The sequence below is a fragment of the Rhinolophus sinicus genome, chromosome 18, assembly GCF_057876585.1.
Source record: "Rhinolophus sinicus isolate RSI-liver-muscle chromosome 18, RSI-T2T, whole genome shotgun sequence".
Classification (NCBI taxonomy): domain Eukaryota; kingdom Metazoa; phylum Chordata; class Mammalia; order Chiroptera; family Rhinolophidae; genus Rhinolophus; species Rhinolophus sinicus.
The window spans coordinates 110,226,764-110,250,806 of NC_142518.1; the positions used below are offsets into that span (position 1 = coordinate 110,226,764).

The 24,043-nt window shown below is 42.0% G+C and overlaps 1 protein-coding gene and 1 long non-coding RNA gene across 5 annotated transcripts in view; both read left to right on the plus strand.

Moving 5' to 3' along the window:
• The window catches only part of LOC141569637 (uncharacterized), a 51,476-nt gene extending 45,388 nt beyond the window's left edge, over window positions 1-6,088 (plus strand). For all 4 annotated transcript variants that reach the window (XR_012493351.2, XR_016019928.1, XR_012493350.2 and 1 more), the window contains one exon: window positions 5,335-6,088. This is a non-coding gene — a long non-coding RNA (uncharacterized LOC141569637). The remainder of the gene's footprint in view (window positions 1-5,334) is intronic.
• A 5,962-nt stretch (window positions 6,089-12,050) lies between these two features.
• Window positions 12,051-20,617, plus strand: LOC109460069 (synaptonemal complex protein 3-like). Its single transcript, XM_088794811.1, has 8 exons — window positions 12,051-12,244; window positions 12,725-12,800; window positions 12,973-13,007; window positions 14,527-14,644; window positions 15,467-15,566; window positions 17,738-17,836; window positions 19,942-20,046; window positions 20,161-20,617. The coding sequence occupies exons 1-8, from the start codon at window positions 12,115-12,117 to the stop codon at window positions 20,212-20,214; spliced, it is 717 nt and encodes a 238-aa protein (XP_088650937.1). The 5' UTR covers window positions 12,051-12,114; the 3' UTR covers window positions 20,215-20,617.
• The last annotated feature ends 3,426 nt before the right edge of the window (window positions 20,618-24,043 follow it).

Consider the following 24,043-nt stretch of genomic DNA (forward strand, 5'->3'; position numbering starts at 1 on the left):
AAAGCAAGGGAACAGAGTGTGGTCCTGAGGACCCATGAGCTGGGAGGAGCGGACCTCAGAGCTTGGGCTCAGACATCTAAGAAAAGGGGCTGCCCAGCTCCATGTGGTTTCCGAGACCTCTCCTCGTGATGCTGAGGAAAGTGATGAGCTCCCGCCATAGTGCCAGGATCTGAGAGGGGCCACCCGGCCCTAGACCTGGGACCCCGATCTCTCGGGAGAGAGTTCACCCATATGCCACTGCTGGTCCCTACTGAAATCGCATGTCCCTGTCCCTGTTGTGTGAAGGGCCATTATTGGGGTGGTCCTGAAAGGAGCAGGAACACAGAGGAAGGTACAGCCAGTTGTGTCACATCCAGGTCATCCTTCCGAGACCCCTCTGGCTGTCCCTCATAGTCAGAAGGTTATCCTTTACCCAGAAGCTACTTCTTCTACAGGCACGTCCCTGATAAAGAATGTGGTGGTATGTCCTACAAATTCTATGTTTTTCTTTAGAAACACAATAAACATACACAAACTGTAACATCAGCGGCATTCACTTCCAAACACACAACCAAAAGCCCCAGAATCTCTGAGACAAACTTGTATTTATGCTTATATACTAAAGAGGGAGCCATTTACTGATTCAAATTCCATTTACCTAACTGTGATAACTGGAAAGTGGACTTGTAGAGACCACGCTCTTAATTTGTGTGCGTCAGTGACTCAGGGCGAGCACAATATCATCCCCCGAGTTACACAAAGCTACTTTAGCTCTTCCAGCCCTACCCATTCATCTCTTTTGTTGCCTTCAAATGTTCTCTCTCATCGCGTACACATAGTAACTCTTTACTATAAGCAGGTGTAAGTGAGTGAGCTTACATCTTTAAGAGTTCATGTGACAATCGCTGTAAGGAGAGGTGTACAATGAGAAATACTTGGGGATCTCAGCTTTCAAGAACTCAAGTGACAATGTCCTCACGCAACAGGTGTCACCTAAACCTGCTGAAACGGGGCTGGGGTATGCCAGGTTATTCAATCACCTTAGCCCACAACAAGAGAGGCTGCCATTCTCTCTTAGAAAGCAGGAGGGATTAGACCTCTTAATGTCCAGCTAAAGATCACACAGCACACACACGCTCTCACACACACACACACACACACACACGCTCACACACACAACTCACATTGACAGCAGACACTGACTAGTCTCGATGTTTCTCCAGTTATTCCATCTCTCCAGTCTGTAAATATCCTTGTTAAATGTTTCTGCTGACAGTTAAAAATGGCTCCCTGAGTCGTCATGGAAACCAGAATGTCATCAAAAGGTTCTCCCTGATGTCAGCTTTCCATGGAAACCAGGAAGTACATCCTCAGATGCAGACCGGTTATCTCGCTCTCTTTCAATTTCACCTCAAGATATCCAATGAATGAATGAAAGAATGAATACATAAATAAAAATGGGGGCAGGCAAGTGTTTACAAATGGGTGTAAGAGGAAATAAAGTAAAAGGAAACAACATCTGTCCCCCGTTGAGACACACACACACTCACACACACACACACACTCACGATCCAGGTCCGGTTGAGGGACTCTGTTCCACCGGCCAGGACACATAAGCACAGGTACGATTGTGCAGGTGGGATCCAAGGAATCTCGGTCAATAGAAAACGACCTGCACGGGAGAAAAGGTGAGAGGATGAAGCACTTGGATGTTAGACGAAGGACAACCAGAAACTCAGCTTGTGGCAGGATCAAAGGACCCTGGGTCTCCCTTTAGACAAGTGTGTATTGACAAGGTTGCCAGGACACCATGGTTTCTGAGAAGAGACACAACTCCCCCAGTGCCCTTGACCTGAGACAATAGGGGGGTAGAGACGAGCTTCCCCTGTTTGGAATCAGGGCTCAGTGTGCACGTCTGTATCCACACCACCAGTGAGCAATGTGCTCAGAGAAAGGGCTGCTATCATCAGGGCACAGTGCACAGGGCACACACTACCTCTCTCATTGTCATTCACAGTAGGGGGCACAGCTGCGCTGTGATACCTCGTCCTCCTTTAATGAGCTCCAGGTGACCCTTCTGTGCTGAGTCCTGGGCAGAGATGTGCTGGAAACAGACCCTCTGGAGGGAAGAGTGCAGGTCCGATTTCCAGGCGTTTCCTGTTTCCATGATGTAAACACTCCCATCATGGGCGATGTAAGCTGCCAACGTGAGGTCACTGGATGCCGATCTGGCAGCTGATGCCCCAAATCAGCTCTCAGGGGGTGATGGCTCCAGACACACCCAGCACAGTTATGGACCCCAGACTCTAGAGCAAGACAAAGCCATCCCATTCCACATGCCACCCACAAAGGAAGGGCAAGCTGCAATGGGATATAACTGTGTATGTAGGCTTTCAACCAATTCTTAGTGTGGAGGAAAGGAAGAGGGCCATCAAGTCCCACCGTGTAGCCTACCCGGTTTGGGAGGAGGGCAAATAGTGCGGTGCATTCACGGTCAATATTTTCAAACCAGACAGGCTTTCTGAAAGACAGATGTGGGTTTGAGTCTCAGCTCTGCTTCTCCTCAGCTGTGTGACTTTCATATTGTGCCCTAACATCTCTGTTCCATAGTCTCCATTTTTGGCCAATCAGTGAAGAGTGTTTCTGCATTCAGAGGGTTGATTAAACATCATGACATAACACTGAACCTCAGCAGTGCCCAAAGGTCATTCCTGGAACTTCTGGGGGCTGGTCCCTGAGAACGTGTAGGGGGATCAGTGAGGTCTTCTCTCCTTATTCAGTCTCAGTGAATCCGGACTGTTTGGTTCCCTTCCGTGGAAATGTCAGGTTGTAACAGGAGGGCTGAAGAAGCAGCTCTTTCCTATTCAGGTGGATATTAAATAGATTTGCACAAATGAAAAACAAGTCCACACTTTCGAATCCTTTTTTTGTTTTCAAAAGTAGAGTAATTATTTCATGAAGCATGTTGACATGTGACTGATAACGGGCTTCATATTTTTTAAATGAATGCATTAAAATCAGTTGCTTAGTTTTCCTCATACTTGAATATTTTATTACAGGGACCCAGGAAGTGTTACTTTTGTAGTTAAAATTGTTTCTGAATTGAAACTCACACATTCTAAATTTAAGCATTTTACAGTATTCCACTCAGTGCCATTACGTAAATTCGCAGTTCTCTAAAACCATCACTTCTAACTTCTTACAAAACACTTTCCCAAGTCCCGAAGGAAACCTTGCACCCAGCAAGAAGTCAGTCGTGCTCACTCCACCTGCCTGTAACCTCTGACAACCACTAAACTACTTTCTGTCTTTAAGCATTAGCTTATTCTGGACACTTCATGTAAATTAAATCATACTGGCATCTGACTTCTTTCATTTAGAATAATGCCTTCAAAGTTCACCCACATCATAGCAGTCCTTCTTAAGGCTGCATAATATTCCCTAGCACGGATAGTCTGCATTTGTGTATCCATTCCTCAGTCCATGGGCATTTGGGTTGCTTCCATCATTGTCTGTTTTGAATACTACTACTATGAACATACAAGTTCATGGCTTTTTGAATGCTTGTTTTTATTTGGGTGGGTGTACCCTAGGGGAAGAATTCCTGTGTCCTATACTTATTATATGTTGAAATTTTGAGGAACCACCCACCTGTTATCAACAGCCACTGTACCATTTAAAAGTCCCACCAGCAATGTATACAGACAGCTTTCCATTACTCCACATCCCCAACGACAATTGTGATTTTCCCTTTTGTACATTTTAGTCATCCTGGTGGGTATTATAGCTATTTTTGTGCTTTTGCTTTGCATTTCCTAATGACTAGTGATGCTGAGCATGTAATCATGTGATTGTCGGCCATTTGCGTATCTTCTTTGGGAAATATTCATTCAGATCATTTACCGATTTTTATTGCTAGTTTTTGTGTCATTAGTTTGGAGTTGTAAGGGCTTCTATGTCTTCCAGATGCTACACTCTCACTAGATGGACCATTTGCCAACGTTTCCTTTGATTGTGTAGGATACCTTTTATCTCTTGATAGGGTCTTTTAAAAAAAGATCATTGATTTATTTTTTTCAGTTACAGTTGACATTCAGGATGATTTTTGTTAGTTTCAGGTGTACGGCATAGTGATTAGACAATTATACAATTTATGCAGTGATGCCCCCGATTAGTCTAGTACGCACCTGTCACCATACATAGTTGCTGCAACGTTACTGACTATATTATCTGTGCAAAAAGATGGTCATTTTGATGAGGGCCGTTTACTTTTAGCTATTTTATTTACTTTTTCTTTTGCTGCTTTTGCTTTGGGATTTATATTTAAGAAATCGTCACCACATCCAATGTTACTCTTCCAAGAGTTTGCTAATGTTAGTTCTTATGTGTAGGTATCGGGTCCATTTTGAGTGAGCGACGTTTTATGTCCTGCGTAACTTCAGCGTCCAACTTCATTCATTAGGATGTGTAAACTTGTACCAGAGGCACTTGTTGAAGAGAAGATTCTTTCCCAGATTGAATGGTCATCATCAACTACCCCTCATCCAATTCACCGGTTTGCTTCCAAGACTCAGTGAATTGCTGATTGTGATAAGGAAGAAAATTAGAAGCCAAACAATCCATCAGCTTAGCATTAACATAGCTTGATGTAGGTAGTACGAAAGTTTGACCAGACCGAATACAATCTTGAAGCTTTGCTTCCAAATCTCAGGTGAAAGAAATAACAAATGTGATCAAAAACAGAAAAAAATATGTTACGGAGCTGGCAGCAAATTAAGCAGGTACAAAAACAAGTGAAATGTTTTAAAAAATAATGGAGGAAGAGACAGAGGAGGTGTGGATGAACGTGAGTATCATCCCCCCCACTTTAAAATTGTAAGATGTGTCTTTATAGTGCAATGAAGCATGAATTTCAATTCCTTCATAAACTTTACATTTTGTAAAAATAATTTTACAGATAATGTTTATTACATTTATAACTGGGACAAAGGACTTGACAGTAGAATGTAAGGTAACTAAGAGTGCTGCATATTAAATTACTTTTGGAAAGTGGAATCTTCTTTATCAGCTAGCCTCAGCGAGGATGACTTGAAAATCCATTAAGTCCTCTTAGCACTACTGCAAGAAATCTAAACATGGTGTAATCATCTCTAGGTGGCTGTCATCCGATACCTGTGTTTCCATGTAGTTGAATAAGTATTAAAAGGCATAGATTTTATTTCCCCAAATGTTTAATACAGACACGTTCACCGATGGCGTTAGAGAAGTCAAAAGGTGTTATCACGCAATCTTGGTTATTCATGGAACGGGTGCTCCATTAATGTCCTTTGTTCCTCTATTTTTCTTGTTTTTCAGATAATTCAGAGTTTCCCAACAGGCATGGGCTGCATTTGCCAAACTAAGACAACAGTATGAGGAAGCCACCAGATGGAGATGTTGAGCTGCCATTGTTAGCTTCCACCAGGCCCTCCTTGACACATGCAGTGGTTCCAACTTTAGTGGGGCAGAATCTGAGGATGTACTGAAAATGCAGATTCCCAGTGCCCACCCACAGAGTCGATTGGATAGGCCTCTGATAGAACCAAGGAACCTGGATTTTTAACTCTCCCCTTCCCATGATTCCGATGTAGGCCGTCTCAGGCACCACGTTTTGAGAAACTCTGATGTAGATGGTAATTGTAACCATAGGCATATAGGGAACATATAGGGAAAAGGCCTAAAGTGAGAAAAGCATCAAGGAAAACCGAGTCTTGAGCGACACCAGCATGTGAGGACTCCTGGGGAGAGAGCTCGCAATGGCAACAATATGTTGTCTGCAGGACAGAGGATAACAGGAGAACACGCAGTTATGAAAGCCCGAGGGAGACGGAGGGAGTGGAAAGAAGAGAAAGAGAGTGTGGTCAACCAGACGACACAAAAGGAAAGTGTTTTCTTTGTGTTCAAGTAGCAGTCGTCTGCTTTGAATTTTCTGGAGAAATATTGCCTTAAGGAATAAGAATGCTTGAAGGAAGAAGAATGACGTTTGACATATTCTAAACAATTCTTTTCTTGAAATGAATGTTACATTCCCCATTGAAATCCACATTTTTAAATAAAATGTTACATTGGATCCTAATGATCAAAGTATTAATCCTTTCAGCTTTGAAATAGAACACAGGCACTAATTCACGTTACTTGTTTGATATTCAGGGAAATGTATACCAGTGGCTAAAAAAAGTGGCCATAATCATGTTAACATAGGAATTATCATGATGTAATCGTAATTATAACATATGATCATTATTAATTATAAACAATGATACAATCATACTATTACAAACTTTGAGCACTTGCATTATATGACTGAATGCCTGTAAGAGTTATTATGTATCGTTTCACTCAATTGCATCCAAATTTTATGAGACAAATACTATTATTATGCCCTTAAGGTAGTAACAATGCCACTGAGGTACAGGGAAGTCAGGAAATTAACTCAAAGACTCACAAGTCATAAGGGGTGAAGCCTTGTTGAATTTTGTGCTGGAATTTCAGTTCATGCTGACAACATTTTGGGCAGTTTCTCTTTCAAACCACCCAATGGAGTCAAGTTTCATATAATTTTGGAAAGGTCTATATTGCAGGGACAGCAAATCGCCACCTAAACCTTCGTTGTCCTGTTCTTCCTTGCCCTTCATCTAGGTGTCCTTGCCCTGCTTCCCTTGCTGTTAGGTGTGACCCTGTGACTGAGACCTCAGCAAAGGAATGTCAGTGAAAATGTTGTGTGCGCCTGCCAGGCCCAGCTCATCAGAACCATCGCACCTGGTGCACCTCCGTGCTCGTGTCCCCTTCTAGCAAACATCACACTAAGCCAGCTCCGGGGCAATGGGCGGGAGCCACACTGTGAAGGTGGCAGAGTTCCCAACAACCTGGGTCTCTGTAGAAGTACGTGGATAGGCCCACCAGGAGGACCCTCTGGCTTTCTGGTAATATTACAGCAAAAAAAATGAACCAGGTTTTAGTCATTATACTCATCTGAGTTTTAATGCTACAGTAACTGTCTACCAAAAGTAATGCAAGTTGGGTAAAAATCAATTTTAATTATGCACCACTCTATCCTCATGTATTGCATGAGTGCATTTCAAATAGCGGCTTAGACGAGTAGGGCTTAATTTTTTCCACTTACCACAGGACAAGAATATATAATTCAGCGCTGGTACTGCAGCTCAAGGAACCGGGTTCTTCTCTCTTCTTGCCCCTCCTTCTTTCAATGTGATGTTTGTCCCCAAGGTCACAAGCATTGCAACTGTATCCCTAGCAGGACAATGAGGAAAGGTCAAACAAGGAAGACAGCTCACTCAGTCCAACTGATGAAGGCCTCCTAGAAATGGCACCAGAGTCATCTGGAAAATGTGTCATGGGCAGCCCAGGGGCTGAACTGGGTCATGGGCCCAATGCTAGATGCACCAGGGTCAAGGTTCTCTAAGTCAGGATGAAAGGATAGAGGACAGGAAGATTAGTTGGATGGCCATTATCTGCCACAGCACTTACCTGACATAACCTTAATAATATTCCAAATGCCTGGTAGGAGGGAGCTTTTGGCCAATCCAGACCTCTGCTCTCATGCCACACATAAAGAATCACAAAGTTGCTGAAAGTTCAGATCCTTGCTCTACTGTGCAGCTCTGTGACTGTGGGTAACTCTGTATTTTTTTAAATTTATTGGGGTGACAATTGTTAGTAAAATTACATAGATTTCAGGTGTACAATTCTGTATTACATCATCTATAAATCCCATTGTGTGTTCACCACCCAGAGTCAGTTCTCCTTCCATCACTATATATTTGATCCCCCTTACCCTCATCTCCTAGCCCCCACCCCCCTTACCCTCTGGTAACCACTAAACTATTGCCTGTGTCCATGAGTTTTTGTTTCTCATTTGTTTATCTTGTTCTTTTGTTGTTTTTGGTTTATATACCACATATCAGTGAAATCATACGGTTCTCTGCTTTTTCTGTCTGATGTATTTCACTTAGCATTATAATCTCAAGATACTCTTTGTACTTTTTGATCCCCAGTCTTAGATTATGAAGTGACCTGACATGAATTCCTCTTCCAGAGGTTTATTAAGATAACTAAATGAATCAAGGGTCTGTATGCTTCCAAAGGGCAGCAAGCTTACAGAATTGTTATTGTTGTTTGTGGGTATACGATGATCAATTTGAATGACAAATTCTGAATCTGCCTGCCAGACACATTTGGGTTTCCAGCATGGTCAAAGTGAGGCCAAATACTACAGTCCCAAGAGCACTCAGAATGATTGGATTACAGTGTAGTGGGAGGAGAGAGGCTGCACAAGTCACAGTGGGAGGGGGAAAAAAAAGCAGTGCTAAATAAGGCTTGACAGAAAAGCTGGCTGAGTTTGTTCAAAAGCCCAGTGGAAGGAAACACCAGTGCTGTGCTTGAGGAAATTGCAGGAAGCTCAGGATGGAAAGGATAGAAGGGGAGTAGAATGAGGTAAGATGCTCAGGGCTCTCATGGGTTATGCAGACACTCTCATGGAGGCTCTGAGGAATCAGTGAAGGACCTTAGGCATCAGAGTGTAGGCTAATATCTGAGGGTTCAAACTTAGACAGACCTGACATTGAAACTTTTTCTATTATACGCTGTGGTTTTGGCGTAGGATCAATGAACTGGAGGAACAGGGTAGAGAAGCTGAATCAGAGACAAAGAGAACCTTGGCAGAGCCGTCAGTGGGAATAGTGTACTCCATTCAATGAAAGATGATGGTACAATTAGTTTTTCACGGAAGGAATAAACGGGGGGTCTCTCTGTGACAGCAAGCACAAAAATCCATCCTATACAAACACACACTTAAAAACGCAAACTAACACCTTAAAACAATTATAAGAAAATATATGGGGAAACTTTTATAGTCTCAACATTAAGATAATTTTATATTAAAACTACCAGGAGGTAAGAAAGAAAATTGACAAGTTGGACACATCAAAATTTAAAACTGTTGTGCATCTAGGACAGGACAAACAGAGAGAACAGACAACTCATGGAATGGAAGAAAATAATTTCAAACAATGTACCTGACAAAACATTAAGACACTGGACATATAAAGACCTACTATTCAACCACCCCCACCACAACCACCAGTACAACAACAAAACAGCTTGAGTAAAAAATTGGGAAAGAGAGAAGTTTAAGATGGCAGGGTAGGTAGACACTGTACTGTGTCATTCTGCGAACACATTAGTATTACAACAAAATTATAGAACCTAAATCCACCTGGAGAACCATCTGAAGTACAGCTGAACAGAAGTCCTAAACTAAAAATATAAAGAAGTCACGTCGATACCGGTAAGAGGGGTGGATTGTAGAACAGGCCTCAAACCTTAATGTGGCGGTTCAGAATCAGGAGGGATACCTCAGTCAGAGGTTCCCTCTGGAGGAACAAGAGAGCCCAGGCTCCCACAGCAGGCTCCCCAACCTGGAGTACTGGTGCCGGGAAGAGGAACCACCACATCTGGCTGCGAAAAGCAGGGGATTTCCGACCATTCAGGTGGGACGGAACGCTGTGGGAAAGCCAGAGGTCCTCTGAAACGATGCACAAACAGATTCACTTGCTCACAGGACTTCACCTTGGGATCCAGCGCACGGATGGTGACTCAGGGGGCCTCAGACACATACAGGGGCAGACTGAGAATTGTGGCTTTGGGGCGAGGACTGGAGGACAATCGACATTGTCCTGATGAGTGGTTCTCTTCTTGAGCAGCCTGCAGGCAGGCGCCATCTTTCCTACGTTGAGGCCACCCCCACAGGCCAAATCTGAATCTGATTGGCCTGGTGAGCTGCGCTGCTCTGCCCTGTTGACACTCAGCGGGGACCCGGGCCCTCCACACTGAGCACTGCTGGGGGCACTTTCTCCTTGAGCAGCCTCCTTAATGCACTCTTTCCTGGAAGACTATCAAAGTCCATGGGCGACAGGAGGGTGGCGACTGGCCTCGGTGTGCTCGGAGACTTTTGCTGAGTCGCTCCAGGCTCAGCACTGGCACCAAATGAGAGTCTACATTAACCTGGTGACCACAACTCCCCACTTTAGTGACTCCCCGAGACACTGCCTCACACAAATCACATACCTCACGAGGCTTTATCATTGGCTGAACCCTAAGGGAGCTGGCAGGTGGCAAGAGGCCTCTGGGTGTCCTGGCTTTTTGCAGTTACCCCAGGCACGGTACTAGTGGCAGACGTCCTGGGTTCACAGCGTGGCAAAATTGAAGGCAATTGAAAATGGCTGGTAAGCATTTAAATCAACCCATGTCTTACTAGTGACTGGGGAAGCGCAAGAGGAGACCACCTGCCCCCCAAAAACAAAACCCTGTAATTTTACATTCACTAACATGGAGACGTTAAGAAATCTGATCATGCCAAGTACTGGTGGGAATATGGACCAATCAGAACGCAGACTGTGGGTGTGGGTCATCCGTTGGAAACAACTGGGTGTACTCCCCTAGGCTGAGAGCTAGCGATCTCACTCCTTAAATCTCCATGAAACATATTGCACGTGTGCCAAACGTTAGGATACTCCTAGCATCACTGCTTGTAAGGGCTCGGAAGTGGAAAGCATCGGTGGAAATATCCATGGAGAAGAAAATGGGTGGATGGATTGAGGGGCGGTTCCCCAGTGGTAAAGGATACAGCAGGGGGGAAAGATAGCGCTATGGCTATGGCTGCATGTCACAACAGAGACACAGTTAGTGACGCCATATTGAGTTCAAAAGGAAGTGGCAGAACACGACACAGAATGTCTTACAATTTCTTGTAATACCTACACATAGACGCCAGTCAGCAGCCATATTTAAGGCTACATACCCGTGTTTTGCTTTCATTTTTGACACACCAAGGACAGGAAGGGGGGTGGTTGATGACGGAACACTCAAGAGGAAGGCGATTCCTTCTCAACCGGAACGGGTGAGCGGCAAGGACTCCAGGAGGAGATGACTAGGAATGGGCAAATTCTCCTCCATCGGGAAGGCGGACGCTTGAAAACCCTGCCCTCTTACCTCGTCCTCTTGGCATCTGCCAGGAAGACAGTCGGTGAAATGTCCCTCAATGGAGGGAGTGGAAACGCCCAGGCCTACGTGTCAGCCTGGGCCCCGGCTTCCGAGGGCAGCCGCGCAGGGGGCGTGGCTTGGCAGAGGCCCACGTCGCGCATGCGCGCTGTGCGAGCCAATCAGCGTCGCTCCCGCACCGGCTGCTGGAACTTTCTAGAAGCCCGCCGAAGACCGTCGAGGAGGTGACTGGGTGGAGGTCCGCTGCGCACAGAGGGACGGACGGACAGACCTAGCGGGACCAGGGGTGTGTGTTGGGGGCACAGAGTGGCTCTGAGGGAGGCCAGGCGTGTGGGGAGGCCGGCGGGGGGTGCTGCGTGGCCGTCCGGGTCTCCTCAGAGCGAGGCTGCCAGGCCGACCTCGGAGGTGGTTCCCCAACGGCCGTTCCCTGGGGCTCCGACGGGCGGGGCAGGGCCCCCGAGGGCAGGCCCGGCAAGGTGGGGGGAGGAAAGTGGGACCAAGGGTCGCCACGACGTGAGAGGACCCCATCGAGGGTGCGGGCGCCCTCAGTGTCTGTCCCGCTTGCCGGGCTACCTGGCAGCACATCCGTTCCTCTGGGGCGGCCCTGAGGTTCGGACGGCGGGTCGGGAAGCTTCGTGATGTGACTGCCCCCCGGACCGTGATGTGACCGTCCCCCGGACCGGCACGCAACGCCTTATTCCCTGTCCAAAGGGAGGGACGCTTACTTTGATCACGCGCAACGGCTGGCCTCTAGACCAGCGCTCTGCCCCTTGGGGACCTAGGGGCAGGGATGGCTCTGTCCCGACGTAGTGGGCAAAACCTAGCAGAGGAGCCAGACTCTCAGTTGTCCTGGGACAGGTGCTGGCGCTTCACAGCAACCCTGGGTGGGGGGAGGCAGGCGTCCCAATGCGCTCTGTCCCCTCCCGCTCCACTAAGAGGCAGGAGCGCACAAGCATCCTTGGGTATGGGCAAGGGCCCTTGCCAGGCATGCGCACTGACCGCGCCCCCGTTCCTTTACCGCACTCTGGTGCTCGCAAGGTACAGGAGAGCTGTCTCTTCCTCGGAAGACACCCAAGGATGGCACCGCCTGCGAGCAAGCGCCAGAAGACAGTGGCGAACGTCCCGACGAGCCCTCAGCCTGTGGCATGCTTTGATTTTAGGAGACCAGTGAAAAGAGAACCGAGTGATCCCGAGGATGTCCCCCAAGGTACCGTCTCCCTGAAACCGTTGCAGACACAGCTCCTGGGACAAGAAACATGGCCCTCAGGTCTCTGGATACTGAGCCCTTGGGGTTGTAAACTGTCAAGTCCACGTTTGTGGAGAGCAGTTTCATGTCCGGGGGTGGGGTGGGGGGTTGCCTGCTTGAGCCTCATCCCCAACCGGGATGATGGCAGCTGACACAGCAGCTCTTCTGGACACTGGCAGCCCTTCTGTCCAAAGTATGTGATGTGTGCTACGGGGTTTGTTCCCACGTACACCCTGAAAGCTTACAACAGCATCTCCGTAGCACGGTCCTGGTCCTGACCTATTTCCACTTCACCTGCTCCTACATGATGGCTTTCGTAGGTCTGTCTTGAAAACGGTTAGTGGCGAAACGCTGAATACTCTCCACAGGTGAGGCGATTTCTCCGTGACCAATTACCCAAATGCCACAGTTGATGTACAAATGTTTTCCATCTTTATTTAGATGCAGGACAGAATGCAGTAACTGATAACCGTGAGGGAGCCAGTCCTTCTTCAGGAACACTTATGGAAGATGTGGGGTAATGTGCTTACCATGCCTTATGCTTGCCCGATAAGTTACTTTAAGAGAAATCAAGGTCTGCTCAGGTAACAAGTATCGCATGAGAGACACTCGGCAAGGCATTTTCCCTCGCCAACAAGCGCGACGTTTTACGTACCCGTCATTAAAAACTCAATGTGATTTCTTTACAGGGATGAATTCCAGAATATGTTGGAAGGAATTAAAGGTATGATTCGAGATACTGCAATAAAAGGAAACTGTTTTAAGTCACGTACCATTTCTAATGGGACGTGTTAATCAATGGACTGCAAGACTGTCATTTAATGCCTTGTTCTCAGATAGGGGACTTTTCATAAGTATTTAGTGTGATTTGGCTGCATAGATGTCCTTAGTTTCCCTTTTCATTGTGGATGTGGAGAGAATGGTGCTACCCATGGTGAGGTAAGAGTGATGCTTTTGTTTTATACACGGGTACATTGGATGGGCTGTGCGACGTTCAGAGGATCTGACTGAGGTAATCTTGTTGTACTTGGTGTCGCAGAGTGAGTGATATATCACAGTTTTCAAAATCAGTTTAAATTTTCTCATTGTAGCTATTTTTTGTGAGTCTCCTAGTGGTTTTCCTTTGTGCAGAAGTTCACATTGAAGCCTGGAAAATAAGTCTTTATGGCTATATGAGCATGAGGAGACTCTGCAGTGGAGAACTAGAGATAGCTTTGCCAGCATCTAGTGATGTCTGATCAGAACCGGAAACCTAAAAGTTTTCAATTGTCTTGTCAGATACCAGTTACATCCACTGACTTACTCTCTTAACAAAGAGTCTGAGTCAATTTCTGAGTCCTCTATGTAGATCATTTGTGCAAGCAGGTATGTTTTGAAAGGTTTGCTCTATTGGTGGTGACAAGGTACTCATTTTAGGAGCTGTTTGAAAAACTGATTATTATACACGGTAACGGGGATGTACAAAACATTTGTGTAATCGTGTAGCCGCTTTCTGGTTACTGAAATCCGTGATTGATGGTAGATCCATAACATAAAATTGTGCTCTCGTGAAAGCATTATTTGAAGTTTCAATAATTTTACACCATGGAGCACTTTTTGGTAAAAATTACATGAAACATCTATGAAGTCATTGCTCTCGAATAACTTAGTGATTTCCTCACACTATGCATGGTCTTTCCCTTTAAGTCAAATATATCATGTGTATCAAATATAATCCTACATATCAAATATAGGATTAAAATAATTTCTTGGCTGAAAAAAATGATTTTGATCTGCTGGAAATTCTTTAAATGGAGTAATTTTGTCTGTGTGTGTGTGTGTGTGTGTGTGTGTGTGTTTTAATAATGAGATCTAACACTATGCATCTAAATGTGTCCTTTTAGTTGGAGTATATGTTCTAAATTTATTTTTAAAATAGCTTTTATAAGTGTTTTCTCTAGAGGAAATTATAGACTGTCTATGAGACCCTTTTTGTACATATAGGAAACTAGAAACTTTTGCTTCTTAACCTCTTGTTGCATCCTAAGAAAGATGTGGAGTTATAAACTTTAGAATGGACATAGTAGTAACTGAACGTTTGCACAGCACAAAAAAGAAGGAGATGATCTTGGTTTTCAAATGATGCCTATTTTTAAATTCTAATTGTCTTTCCAATACTGCTGAATGAATATTGCTTATACTGTCTTGAAAAAGCAGGAGAAAATAATTTCAACATCAAATATTAATATATATGCTCAATATAGGTGACATTAAAAAGGCTTTTAATGCAAAGAGAAAGAAATTCCAGATGGATACCAAGGCTTTCAGCAAAAACATTATCCACATAATTGGGCAAGCCGTGGAAAATCAGCAAGAGGAAAGGTGAGATTGTTGGTTTTTCAGAGGCAGAAACTTTGTATCATATGTTAGCATTCTGGGCTACAAATTATTTAAGAATACTACTGTTAATTTTTATTTATTGAGGTCTCCATTGAAAAATGACTAGGCTTCACTTTTCTGAAACAAAAAAAATCCTATAGTGTCACTCATTAGCCAAATGGAGATGTATTATCTAGAGATCAATAAAGATGACCTTTTCCCCCTTTCAAATAACAATTGTATTTTCCTGCCTTAAAACGAATATGCACATCTTCATTCTAGGAATACTGTACCTGAATAAAAGATAAATGCATCATGCTATTTAGCTGTATTCAATTAAGTAGAGAATAGTTCATCTTATATTGCAAATAATTTATAAATTGACCTGAAGTGGGTTTACTCTTCAAGTGTACAAAATTTTTATTGTGCCAAAGGGGTAAAAAGTGAAATGTGCCAGTTTGGAAATGTTACATGATAATGGATATAGCATGTCCAATGGTTCTCTTTATCATAGCACAACCTCTATGTTATTTATTAAGAAAAAAACTATAAAACCCCTTTGTAGACACAATACACTTTTTTGGAAATTTTATAATATAATAAATCGTCCCTAGCTTCCAAGAGCTAAGGCAAGTAAGGGACAAATAATCTTGGGATGACAGTAAATCATGCATTTCATTTTCCTGTTTCCCATCAGAAGATTTCAGCTGCTCTTCTTCCCTTCTCTCTTTATTGTATAATTTATGTCAAACCATTTTGTTTTGAATGTATTTACTTTTTTCTTAGTGATATGATGTATGTCATTCTCATTATTATGTTTTACAGACAGGAGCTTTTTCTTAAATATTCTCAGCAGTTTCATACTTTGTTTCAAGAATTGGATGTGAATTTGAAGAAAACCAAAGAAGAAGGAACAAACCTGGCTGTAGGTTTCAGATTTCACTTTAAAATTTCTTTATTGTAAGCAAGTCTCACATAAGGCTGGAGAGCCTGGCCATGTCTTAGCCCCGTAGACCTGAGCCAGGGTCCCGCTACCATTGCTGGCTATGTGGTTGGGCCCTGGTCACAGAAAATCAGAGAAGTACAGGCACACACCCAACTCACAAAAGTTGTTCTTGGTCTTTATTTCCTGTCTTGCAAGGGCAGTTCCTAGTAGTAGTAATTAGCCAGAGTACGATGGAGAGATGCTTGGTTTAGCTAAGGAAGTCAAAAGGAGTTGAACTCCAGGTTCAGTGGCATGGGGCCTGGAGAAGGTTGCTCAGGCAGTGACACCTGGGCTGTGTGTCCATCTCCCCTTAGGCTCTCTGCACGGGGTCAGAATGTAGGCTTCCCTTCGTAGCTTCAGCAGCAGGTTAGTAGCCCCGGTGGACTGAGACAGTGTATCTCAGTGAAGACAATCTGTCAGAAGACAATCTTTGGCAGAAGAATCCTCGGGAGGAGTGTCACTCATCCAGTTTGGATCATTCATTCATTCTTGGAGCCAGTCATTGTGGTCAGGGTATGGCTTACTCTTAATGGACTGACCTGATCACATGTAGGAGCTGGACAGTGGAGGAGGTGTTGCTTTTTGAGGGCAGAGGAGAAGGCCTGGAGTTGTGTCCTGAGAGGGGCCAGGGAACGGACTTGGGAAATATCGTTGCCAGGCATCATCATGGGCCCTACCCAGGGTAGTGTCATAGCGATTATGAATCCATCGTGAGACTGGTGTGCAATGCTGCGGCAGAGCAGCTGGAGGGTTGGAGTTTTCAGGGTGGCATTTGAACACGCACGTGGACAGAGTGAGATGGGGGCAAGGTGTACATGCAAGGGTGGAGGGCTTATGATGGAGCATGGAATTTAGCTGGGAAGGAGGAAGTGAAGACATGGCATGGAATAGGGGACACTGGAAAGTGTTCGCGTCAGTGGCTGTTAGGTCTTGACAGAGGACTTAACTGTGGTAGAAAGGGACTGGGCTTTAAACACAGGGAGGTAGAGGATGAATGTTGGGGGAAATGGAGGGACAGTACATGGTATGGTGTCAAGACCCTGGACTCTGGAACCATAATGGTTGGGATCCAGTTCTCATGGACTAATTCCTAGCTGTGGAGCCATGGGCAGATGATGTATCTGTGTCCCAGTGCCCTCATCTGTGAAGGGGCCATAATACGTGCAACTACATAGTAGGTTTGTTGCAAGGATAAACGAGGTCCTGTTTAATAAGTTGATGTAAAATCTTTCCGGACAGGACCTGACTCAGAGTCTGCTCTTCCTCATTCGATGTAGATGGTACAGTTGTTGGAGATGACAGAACTCAGGGTACAAACATGTCAGGAAACGGCTAAACTAGGGGACAAGAAAATTGTTTCTGGAGGTTAGGTCGAAGAACTCAAGGGCCTGTGTCATTGGAGAAGTCGTCTGTGTGGATGTTGAATGGCTAAGAATTATTACGTGCTTTGAATATTGTTAGGAAGGAATTTTTCCTATGGACTTACTAAGCATGATTATTGCAGGTTTCACTTATTTAGGCTGAAGAGATGATTTAAGGGCCATGTGAAGATTTTGAGACTATCAGGAATTAAGACATGTTTTTTCTAAGTCATTTATCTTTTCTTTTTGTTTTACAGTGTGTTAGATTTTTCTGTAACTTTATTTTTATCTGCTTTATTCTTTCTTTTATTTTGGAGGCTTCTCACAAATATATATATGGAACCTACTGGTTTCTTCACACTTGAGATATGTCCTTAAAGAGATGGATGAAAGCTGAGTGTTTGATGTTTGCAATTGTGATTGTTGAGTATCACATCAGGTGCTCAAATAGGGACCAAGTATTTTAATTTATGGAAAATAATCTGCCATTAACATTTGACATATTCTTTGAAGCCACATTTGTGATAGTGAGGGAAGCCTCATTACCCCATGTATAGAAGACATATATTTTGAATATGGGTAAGAATGGGAATTTTCTATTTTAGTGGTGAGTACAAATGCCTGAAGTTTGTTTTATAAAAGGTAAGACAGCAAATGTTAAAAATATTGATTTGAAGTTAATGTAGATTAATTTTTTGTGAATAATGAATTAACCGCATTTTATCTCAACTTTTTCTTTTACCCTTGTAGGCACTGCTTCATGAACACCGAAAGCTTTTTTACCAAACTAGAGTTGCTCACAAGCAGAGAGTGAAAACATTTGTGCATTTGTATAACAATTTCTTAAAGGTCTGTTTTGTTTGGTAACACAATACATACTTATAACACAATGTCTGTTTTGAAGTGGAGGTTAAATTGTTTCATAATTTAGGGGAAGAATATTCTGGTTATACATTTTAAATTCTTGACTGTTTTCCAGTTGGATTTATTGTTCCTGGTTTACCATAAGTAGTAAATTTATTTCTAGTTTTAGAATTTATTAGGAGTGTTGTGACATGATTAAAACAAGAAATAGTCAATTGGGAATATTACCCAGCTATAGATACTTGTGATTAAGATTGATACTGTAATCATAATTTTGTATCAACAGTCAGTTTTTAGGAGATTAGTAATGACTGTATTAAGGAGCATAAAATGTCTATGATTGGGTTCTGATGTCTTTTGCCTCTGTTGTATCACCAGTTCATGTAAAATAGAAAGTAGCACTTGTAATCATTGAAGATCTCCTTTATTTTCAAATATACGATATGAGTGTTTTATGGCACATTTGCTGTTAGAATTAACTACAGTGCCAAAAAGTGGCTTTATATGCAAACTTACTATCACAAGAGAAGGCCCGGATGCCTGGCAGTTGAAAAGGCCACAGGAGGGCAAGAGTTTATGAACTGAGAACCATGTACAGCCCCATTCTCACCTTAGCATATCGTACAGAGACACACTTATTTAGGTGATGGAATCGTAGACATACCCCTTCTTTTTTGGATGGGATGTTCTTTTTATTCTTGTTCAAATACTATGTCACTCCTGTAAACTAATTGAGATGATTTAAGTAAAGTAGGAAAAGAGTTGACAAACTTTAGAATATACTTAGAATGAAATTATTTTACAAGTGTTTCCAAGTGGGCAACACGTTGCTCTAATGCTCCCTGGGAACCAGTTATTAATTGGGGTGAAGATTTGCTAAAGTACTAAGGAAGGTTTCTTCCCTAGTTTATTGCTCCACGGCAGCGCTTCAGGTAGCATCTTTAGTGTTGTCTTTGACCCCTCGGCATCCCTTATCCTTCCCATCCAGTTATTCCTAGGCCCTGCAGGTTGCCCCTCTGCCACTGTACTGTCACTTCTTCCTTTGAATTCCCACTGCTGCTGCTGCGGTTCAGGACCTCATCATTCCTTGCGAGTACTGTCAGATTCTTACCTGATTTCTCTCTCCTCCAATCCGTTCCTCACGGTTCTGCAATATCATCTTCCACAACATACCTTCCCTCCTGAAAACCTGCCATTAACTTCCCATTTTAAATTCTCAGGTGCTCAGCGTCTTCCCAATAACAAGACTCCCTTTGTAGTTTCATACTTACATTCTTTCTTTCCTCCTCACCTCCAGGTTCGTTGCTTTCTCTCAACTAACTCACCATTACTTCCTTTGCTTATGCTTCTCCCCTAGAACACTTTTCATTCCTTCTTTCCTCCCCTATTGGAATCTTATTTTTCCCAGATACGCAATAATCTTATTTTTCACCACATAGTCCCAGCAAGATGTGCTTCCCTAACTGTTACATAAAAACAATTGTAATTTTTGGTGTTACTTTTATTTACATGAATTTTGTGATCGCTGACCTAAGCAATCGATTTATCATGTTTTCGTTTCTAAGTTCCTCCAGAGCACTTGACAGAGTACTTTTTATATAGGATGCACTAGATGACTTGAGTGAAGAGTAGAAATTGGGAACATAAGTTTGTTTTTCATAACTTTAAGAGGTCATATTATTCCCTCCAATGGAATCATGTCACATTGATTATTAATCACTGTAAGTACATTGTTACCTGGTGTTTAAAGCTTATCAGAGAATTTTTAAATTATGGTATTTCATGATATGGGATTGTGAGTCTTTTTCTTTTTTGACTCCACTCTGACATTAGCGCTTTATTTAATCCATTGTTTCCAAGAAACTGTACAACTGTTGCACTGCTACAATAATAACATTTGACTCAACTGTGACATTTACATACTTCCTTAGTGGACATTTCAATATGCATGCATTCCTTGTAATATTTTTATTTGGAGTAAACAATGGGCATCCTGTAAATATTAAGAATTGTTACTTTTGAAATTTAATTGTACAAGTTTAGCATGTGAGCTGAAAGCTGTGGTTTATGAGCTAAGCTTTTTGTTGTAGAGCATGGAGAACTTGGAGCAGGAGCATGAACGTTTTATTACCCATAAAGATAGTGAATTGAGACAAGAAATGGCCGAGTTGGGAAACAATATCCAGATGGAGGCTGTAAGTAGTGTGTACTTAATATTAAGAAGTAAGGAGGGAGGTGAGCATTGGCTTATTTTGTTTGCCGAAATGTGTATAACAATTACCTAAATAGTATTTATTTTCCTTAAACAGAAGCAGTATGATCTGGCAATTATTGAAACCATTCTTCGAACCCTGCTATTATGATGGCTTTGAAGAACTTGGACCTAAGTTATATGATAATGGTTCACATTAGCTACGCTAAACCACATTATAGTTGTTTAACAATTTCTGCCTGAAATTAATTTATCTTGTTTGCCATTAGCTTCTCTGTTAAGTGTAAGCATCCTTTTCTGTTAACCACCAAATGAATCCTAAACACTTACGTGGGTAGCAGCAATTTCACAGTTATGTGTATCATGCTTTCAACCCATTGGTAGTGATGGAGACTTTTTCTCCCTAGCATTGTCAGTTAACCTTTAGGAATAAGTCGACTTAATTTTAGGCTTTGGCCCTCCACCAGTTCTGTATCAATCCCCAAAGGTAGAAAGCACAAGTGTGAAATGTTGCAATGCTCTTTCTTTAAGAAAAAAAATAAAGAATACAAATCTGTTTTATATGTGTACCGTTTTTTATTTATTATTAGGTTACAGAGCCAATTCCAATAAAATAAGACTTCCTAAGAAAATCTATTCTAGTGCCATTTGAAAGTTATTAAAAGCTCAACTTTGTATTCTTGAATGCTTTAAACTGGTTAATATCGTTAATACAACCGATGGAGACCTAAATATCAGTGCATAGTCATGGGTTTGTGAATATGTCATTCCCACAAAAATATCAAAATGTCATTTCAGTGTTTTTGGTTCACTCTTACATGACCTCGTACTCTTAGCATTAATTGAAAGTATTTTGTTAACATATATATGCACTCAATTTCTTATAGTTTGAATATTTCACACCTGCTTTTAGAGATAAATTATCTGAAATTTTTTGTTTTTCAAGTTTGGTATTTAGTGAGTACGTGGATTTTGATTGTATGTTCATCTATAAACTCGATTAATTCTTGTATTTCCTTTGTGATGGGCATTTTTAAAATCTAAGACAACACTCAAAATCTTCATTTGGAAACGTGTAGTTTACTGAGTATGAAATTATCTCAGAATATATTTGGGATAAGTCAGTTGACTGTAATTTTATTCTGAGTTACTGAAAATATTTTCAGTGTTTTATTTTAATTACTTAGAGACCAAACCTGACACCAAGATTGTATGGTGATTAACATAAAGAAGTTTGAAACTGTGTGTGTGTGTGTTTTCTGAATGTGGGGACGGAGGAGGGAAGTAAAGAACCTGGATTGTGAGGAGGGATAGAGGTGGGAGGCTTCTGCAGTGTTATGGGTCAGACCAGAATGGCCACAGTTAGCCAGCCATCGGGGAGAAAGACTGAGGCAGGACTGAGCACTAAAGACACTTCCTCAACCATGTGCCATGGCTTGTGAGCTTGCTTTCTTCCAGGGAGCCTGGTAGCACTTCAACCAAGTACCAAGTTTATACAAGAATTGTTTCCATCATCTTTTCTTTGAGAGCTCTCCCTGAAACAAACACATTGAAATAAAGAAGAAAAAAATGAAAACCCACGTACTGGGAAAAAGTTATTTTTGTAACTGATGAGAGAGGTAGCACATATCATGGTCCCATAGGTTAGGGACAAGAGGTTCATTTCTACACTATATCCTGTACTTTTAAATGTCTTTTTACTATCAGCTTTATTCAAATTAGATTTCAAGAAAAATGTCCAGACTGCATTTCTTTGGTATGTTTTATAAGTTTTTAAAAATCTACATCAACTCTCCTTTCCCTTTTCCCTGTCCTTTATTTATGAAAGAAGCTAGGTCATCATGTCATTGAATTTCGGAAATCCTGGATATAGCATTTCACACCCCTGGTTTGTTTCTTAACACATTCTTCTCACTGGTGTTGACTCTGAACTGGTAGAGACTGAGGCTTCATCAATTCAGACTTGACTCTTTGGCAGTAATAGATCATAGATGGTGCTTCGGACTTGTTATTGCATCCACAGCCCTTCAGGAGATTCTCAATGTCTGTGTCCTTCTTCTTCTTCTTCTTCTTCTTCTTCTTCTTCTTCTTCTTCTTCTTCTTCTTCTTCTTCTTCTTCTTCTTCTTCTTCTTCTTCTTCTTCTTCTTCTTCTCCTCCTCCTCCTCCTCCTCCTCCTCCTCCTCCTCCTCCTCCTCCTCCTCCTCTTCCTCCTCCTCCTCCTCCTCCACCTCCTCCTCCTCCTCCTCCTTTGATTGAGCAGTTGTTTTAGGTGTTACTAGCTTTCCACTTTCATTACAAAATTTCCTATCACTACATTGATTGCATATCATCCAAACAGAGACTGTTTCGAACAGGGGGTGAAGGGAGGTGTAGTATTAGTAATGAGCACTTCCCAGGAAAACCATGGTGCGTGTTCACCAGGCATATCAACCTCTACATATTCTATTTCATAGCCAATGAGTGTTATTGCCTAGGTCCATTAATTGATTAGGTGTTGCAAAATGGTGATTTTTCTAACTTTAGAAGTTTTCTACATTTACTGCCTGGAATTCTCCAATAAAGAATAACTATGAACTATTTGTTTTTCCTGAAATATAGTTCATACGTGAAACATGGAGTTAATGCTTTCTCTTTCAGAGTGCTGTGTTGCTGACCCATCTTCAGTCACTTAAAGTGACTGAGGATTGTTTAGGGATTTTTTTTTAGTATTAAATGTACTCAAGACAGTTAATACATTTGTAATTCAAATTGTTGCACTTATTATTCCTTTAATGCTCATTGTTCTACATTTGTGACCCCTTTAATACTACCTCTTGAGTCCTTTCGACATAACCTCAACATGCACTATATCTAGCTTTGGTGCTATAGATGTTCCAGACTCATTTTGTCCATATTCCACCAGCTATTTCTCCAAGAGGCTCCAGTTTGTTTTAGAGACCATAATGTGGGCACTACGGGTGCTTATTTCAACTGATATGTTCATTGCTTCAAGGCCTTTGCAGTTGACTGAGCTAGAAGACACTCTTTTTTGAGAATAATTACTGATATCTGAGTTCATACTGAATGAGTTCATGCTGCTATTTCATGAGGTTCTGCTATTTCCATTGAAATTTAAGACAGATTAATTGAATTTATTTTTCATCCATTTTGTTTACATTAAACACTTTGATTTCTTAAATAGTCACATAATTATTTACTCCCTGCTCTTCCTCTTTATATTTACATGTATATATAATATCTGCAAATAACCATTGCAATATTATTAGTAGCAATATGATTGCCTAATATACTTCAAGATGTATTGTGGTTCTTCTTATCCTTTTGATGTATTTCCCATTTGGGATACAGTCAACTTTCTATCTTTTAAACTCATTTGAAAGAGTTAAATTCTGCAGAATTAACCTATCAATTTGATCCAGAACCACAAACCCATTTGTTTCATTTTGGCTTTTAATTTTTAAAGCGTGTCTTGTTAAATTTGTTTTCTCATTCCATACATAATTTAATGGTTCTAAAACCAAAGCCATGAAATAGTTTAAGAAAAGTCTAGCTTCCATTCTCATTACTCCAGTCCCTCCTTTCCCCTCTCTGTAATCATTTTTTTCTTGGTGTTTCCTTCTTTAAATATAAATGTAAATATAAAAACACACATATGGAGAGGAATACATATTCTCCCTTTTGCTTAAATAAATTATAGCATTTTTTCGCATCTTTGTTTTTTCACATAATGATATACTCTGGAAATCATTCATAGTAGAGAACAGAAATCTCTGTCTACTATGATTTCTTCAACCATTTCTCTATTGATCAATATTTAGGTAGGTTCCAGAATCTTACTAATATAAAAGCTAATAAATAGTGCTTATTAAATAGCCTTGGACAAACAACATTTCATATTTTGTTGGTATATCTCTGAGATGAAGTCCTATAAATTAGATTATTGAAACAAAGAATAATGGATATACATTTTGCTGGCTAT

What these genes read in the sequence shown, in the direction of transcription:
- LOC109460069 (XM_088794811.1), top strand. Translation starts at nt 12,115, where the DNA reads ATGGCACCGCCTGCGAGCAAGCGCCAGAAGACAGTGGCGAACGTCCCG. An exon ending in ACACTTATGGAAGATGTGGG is followed by an intron (nt 12,801 to 12,972) that starts GTAATGTGCTTA and finishes ATTTCTTTACAG; the next exon opens with GGATGAATTCCAGAATATGT. An exon ending in TGTATAACAATTTCTTAAAG is followed by an intron (nt 17,837 to 19,941) that starts GTCTGTTTTGTT and finishes TTTTTGTTGTAG; the next exon opens with AGCATGGAGAACTTGGAGCA.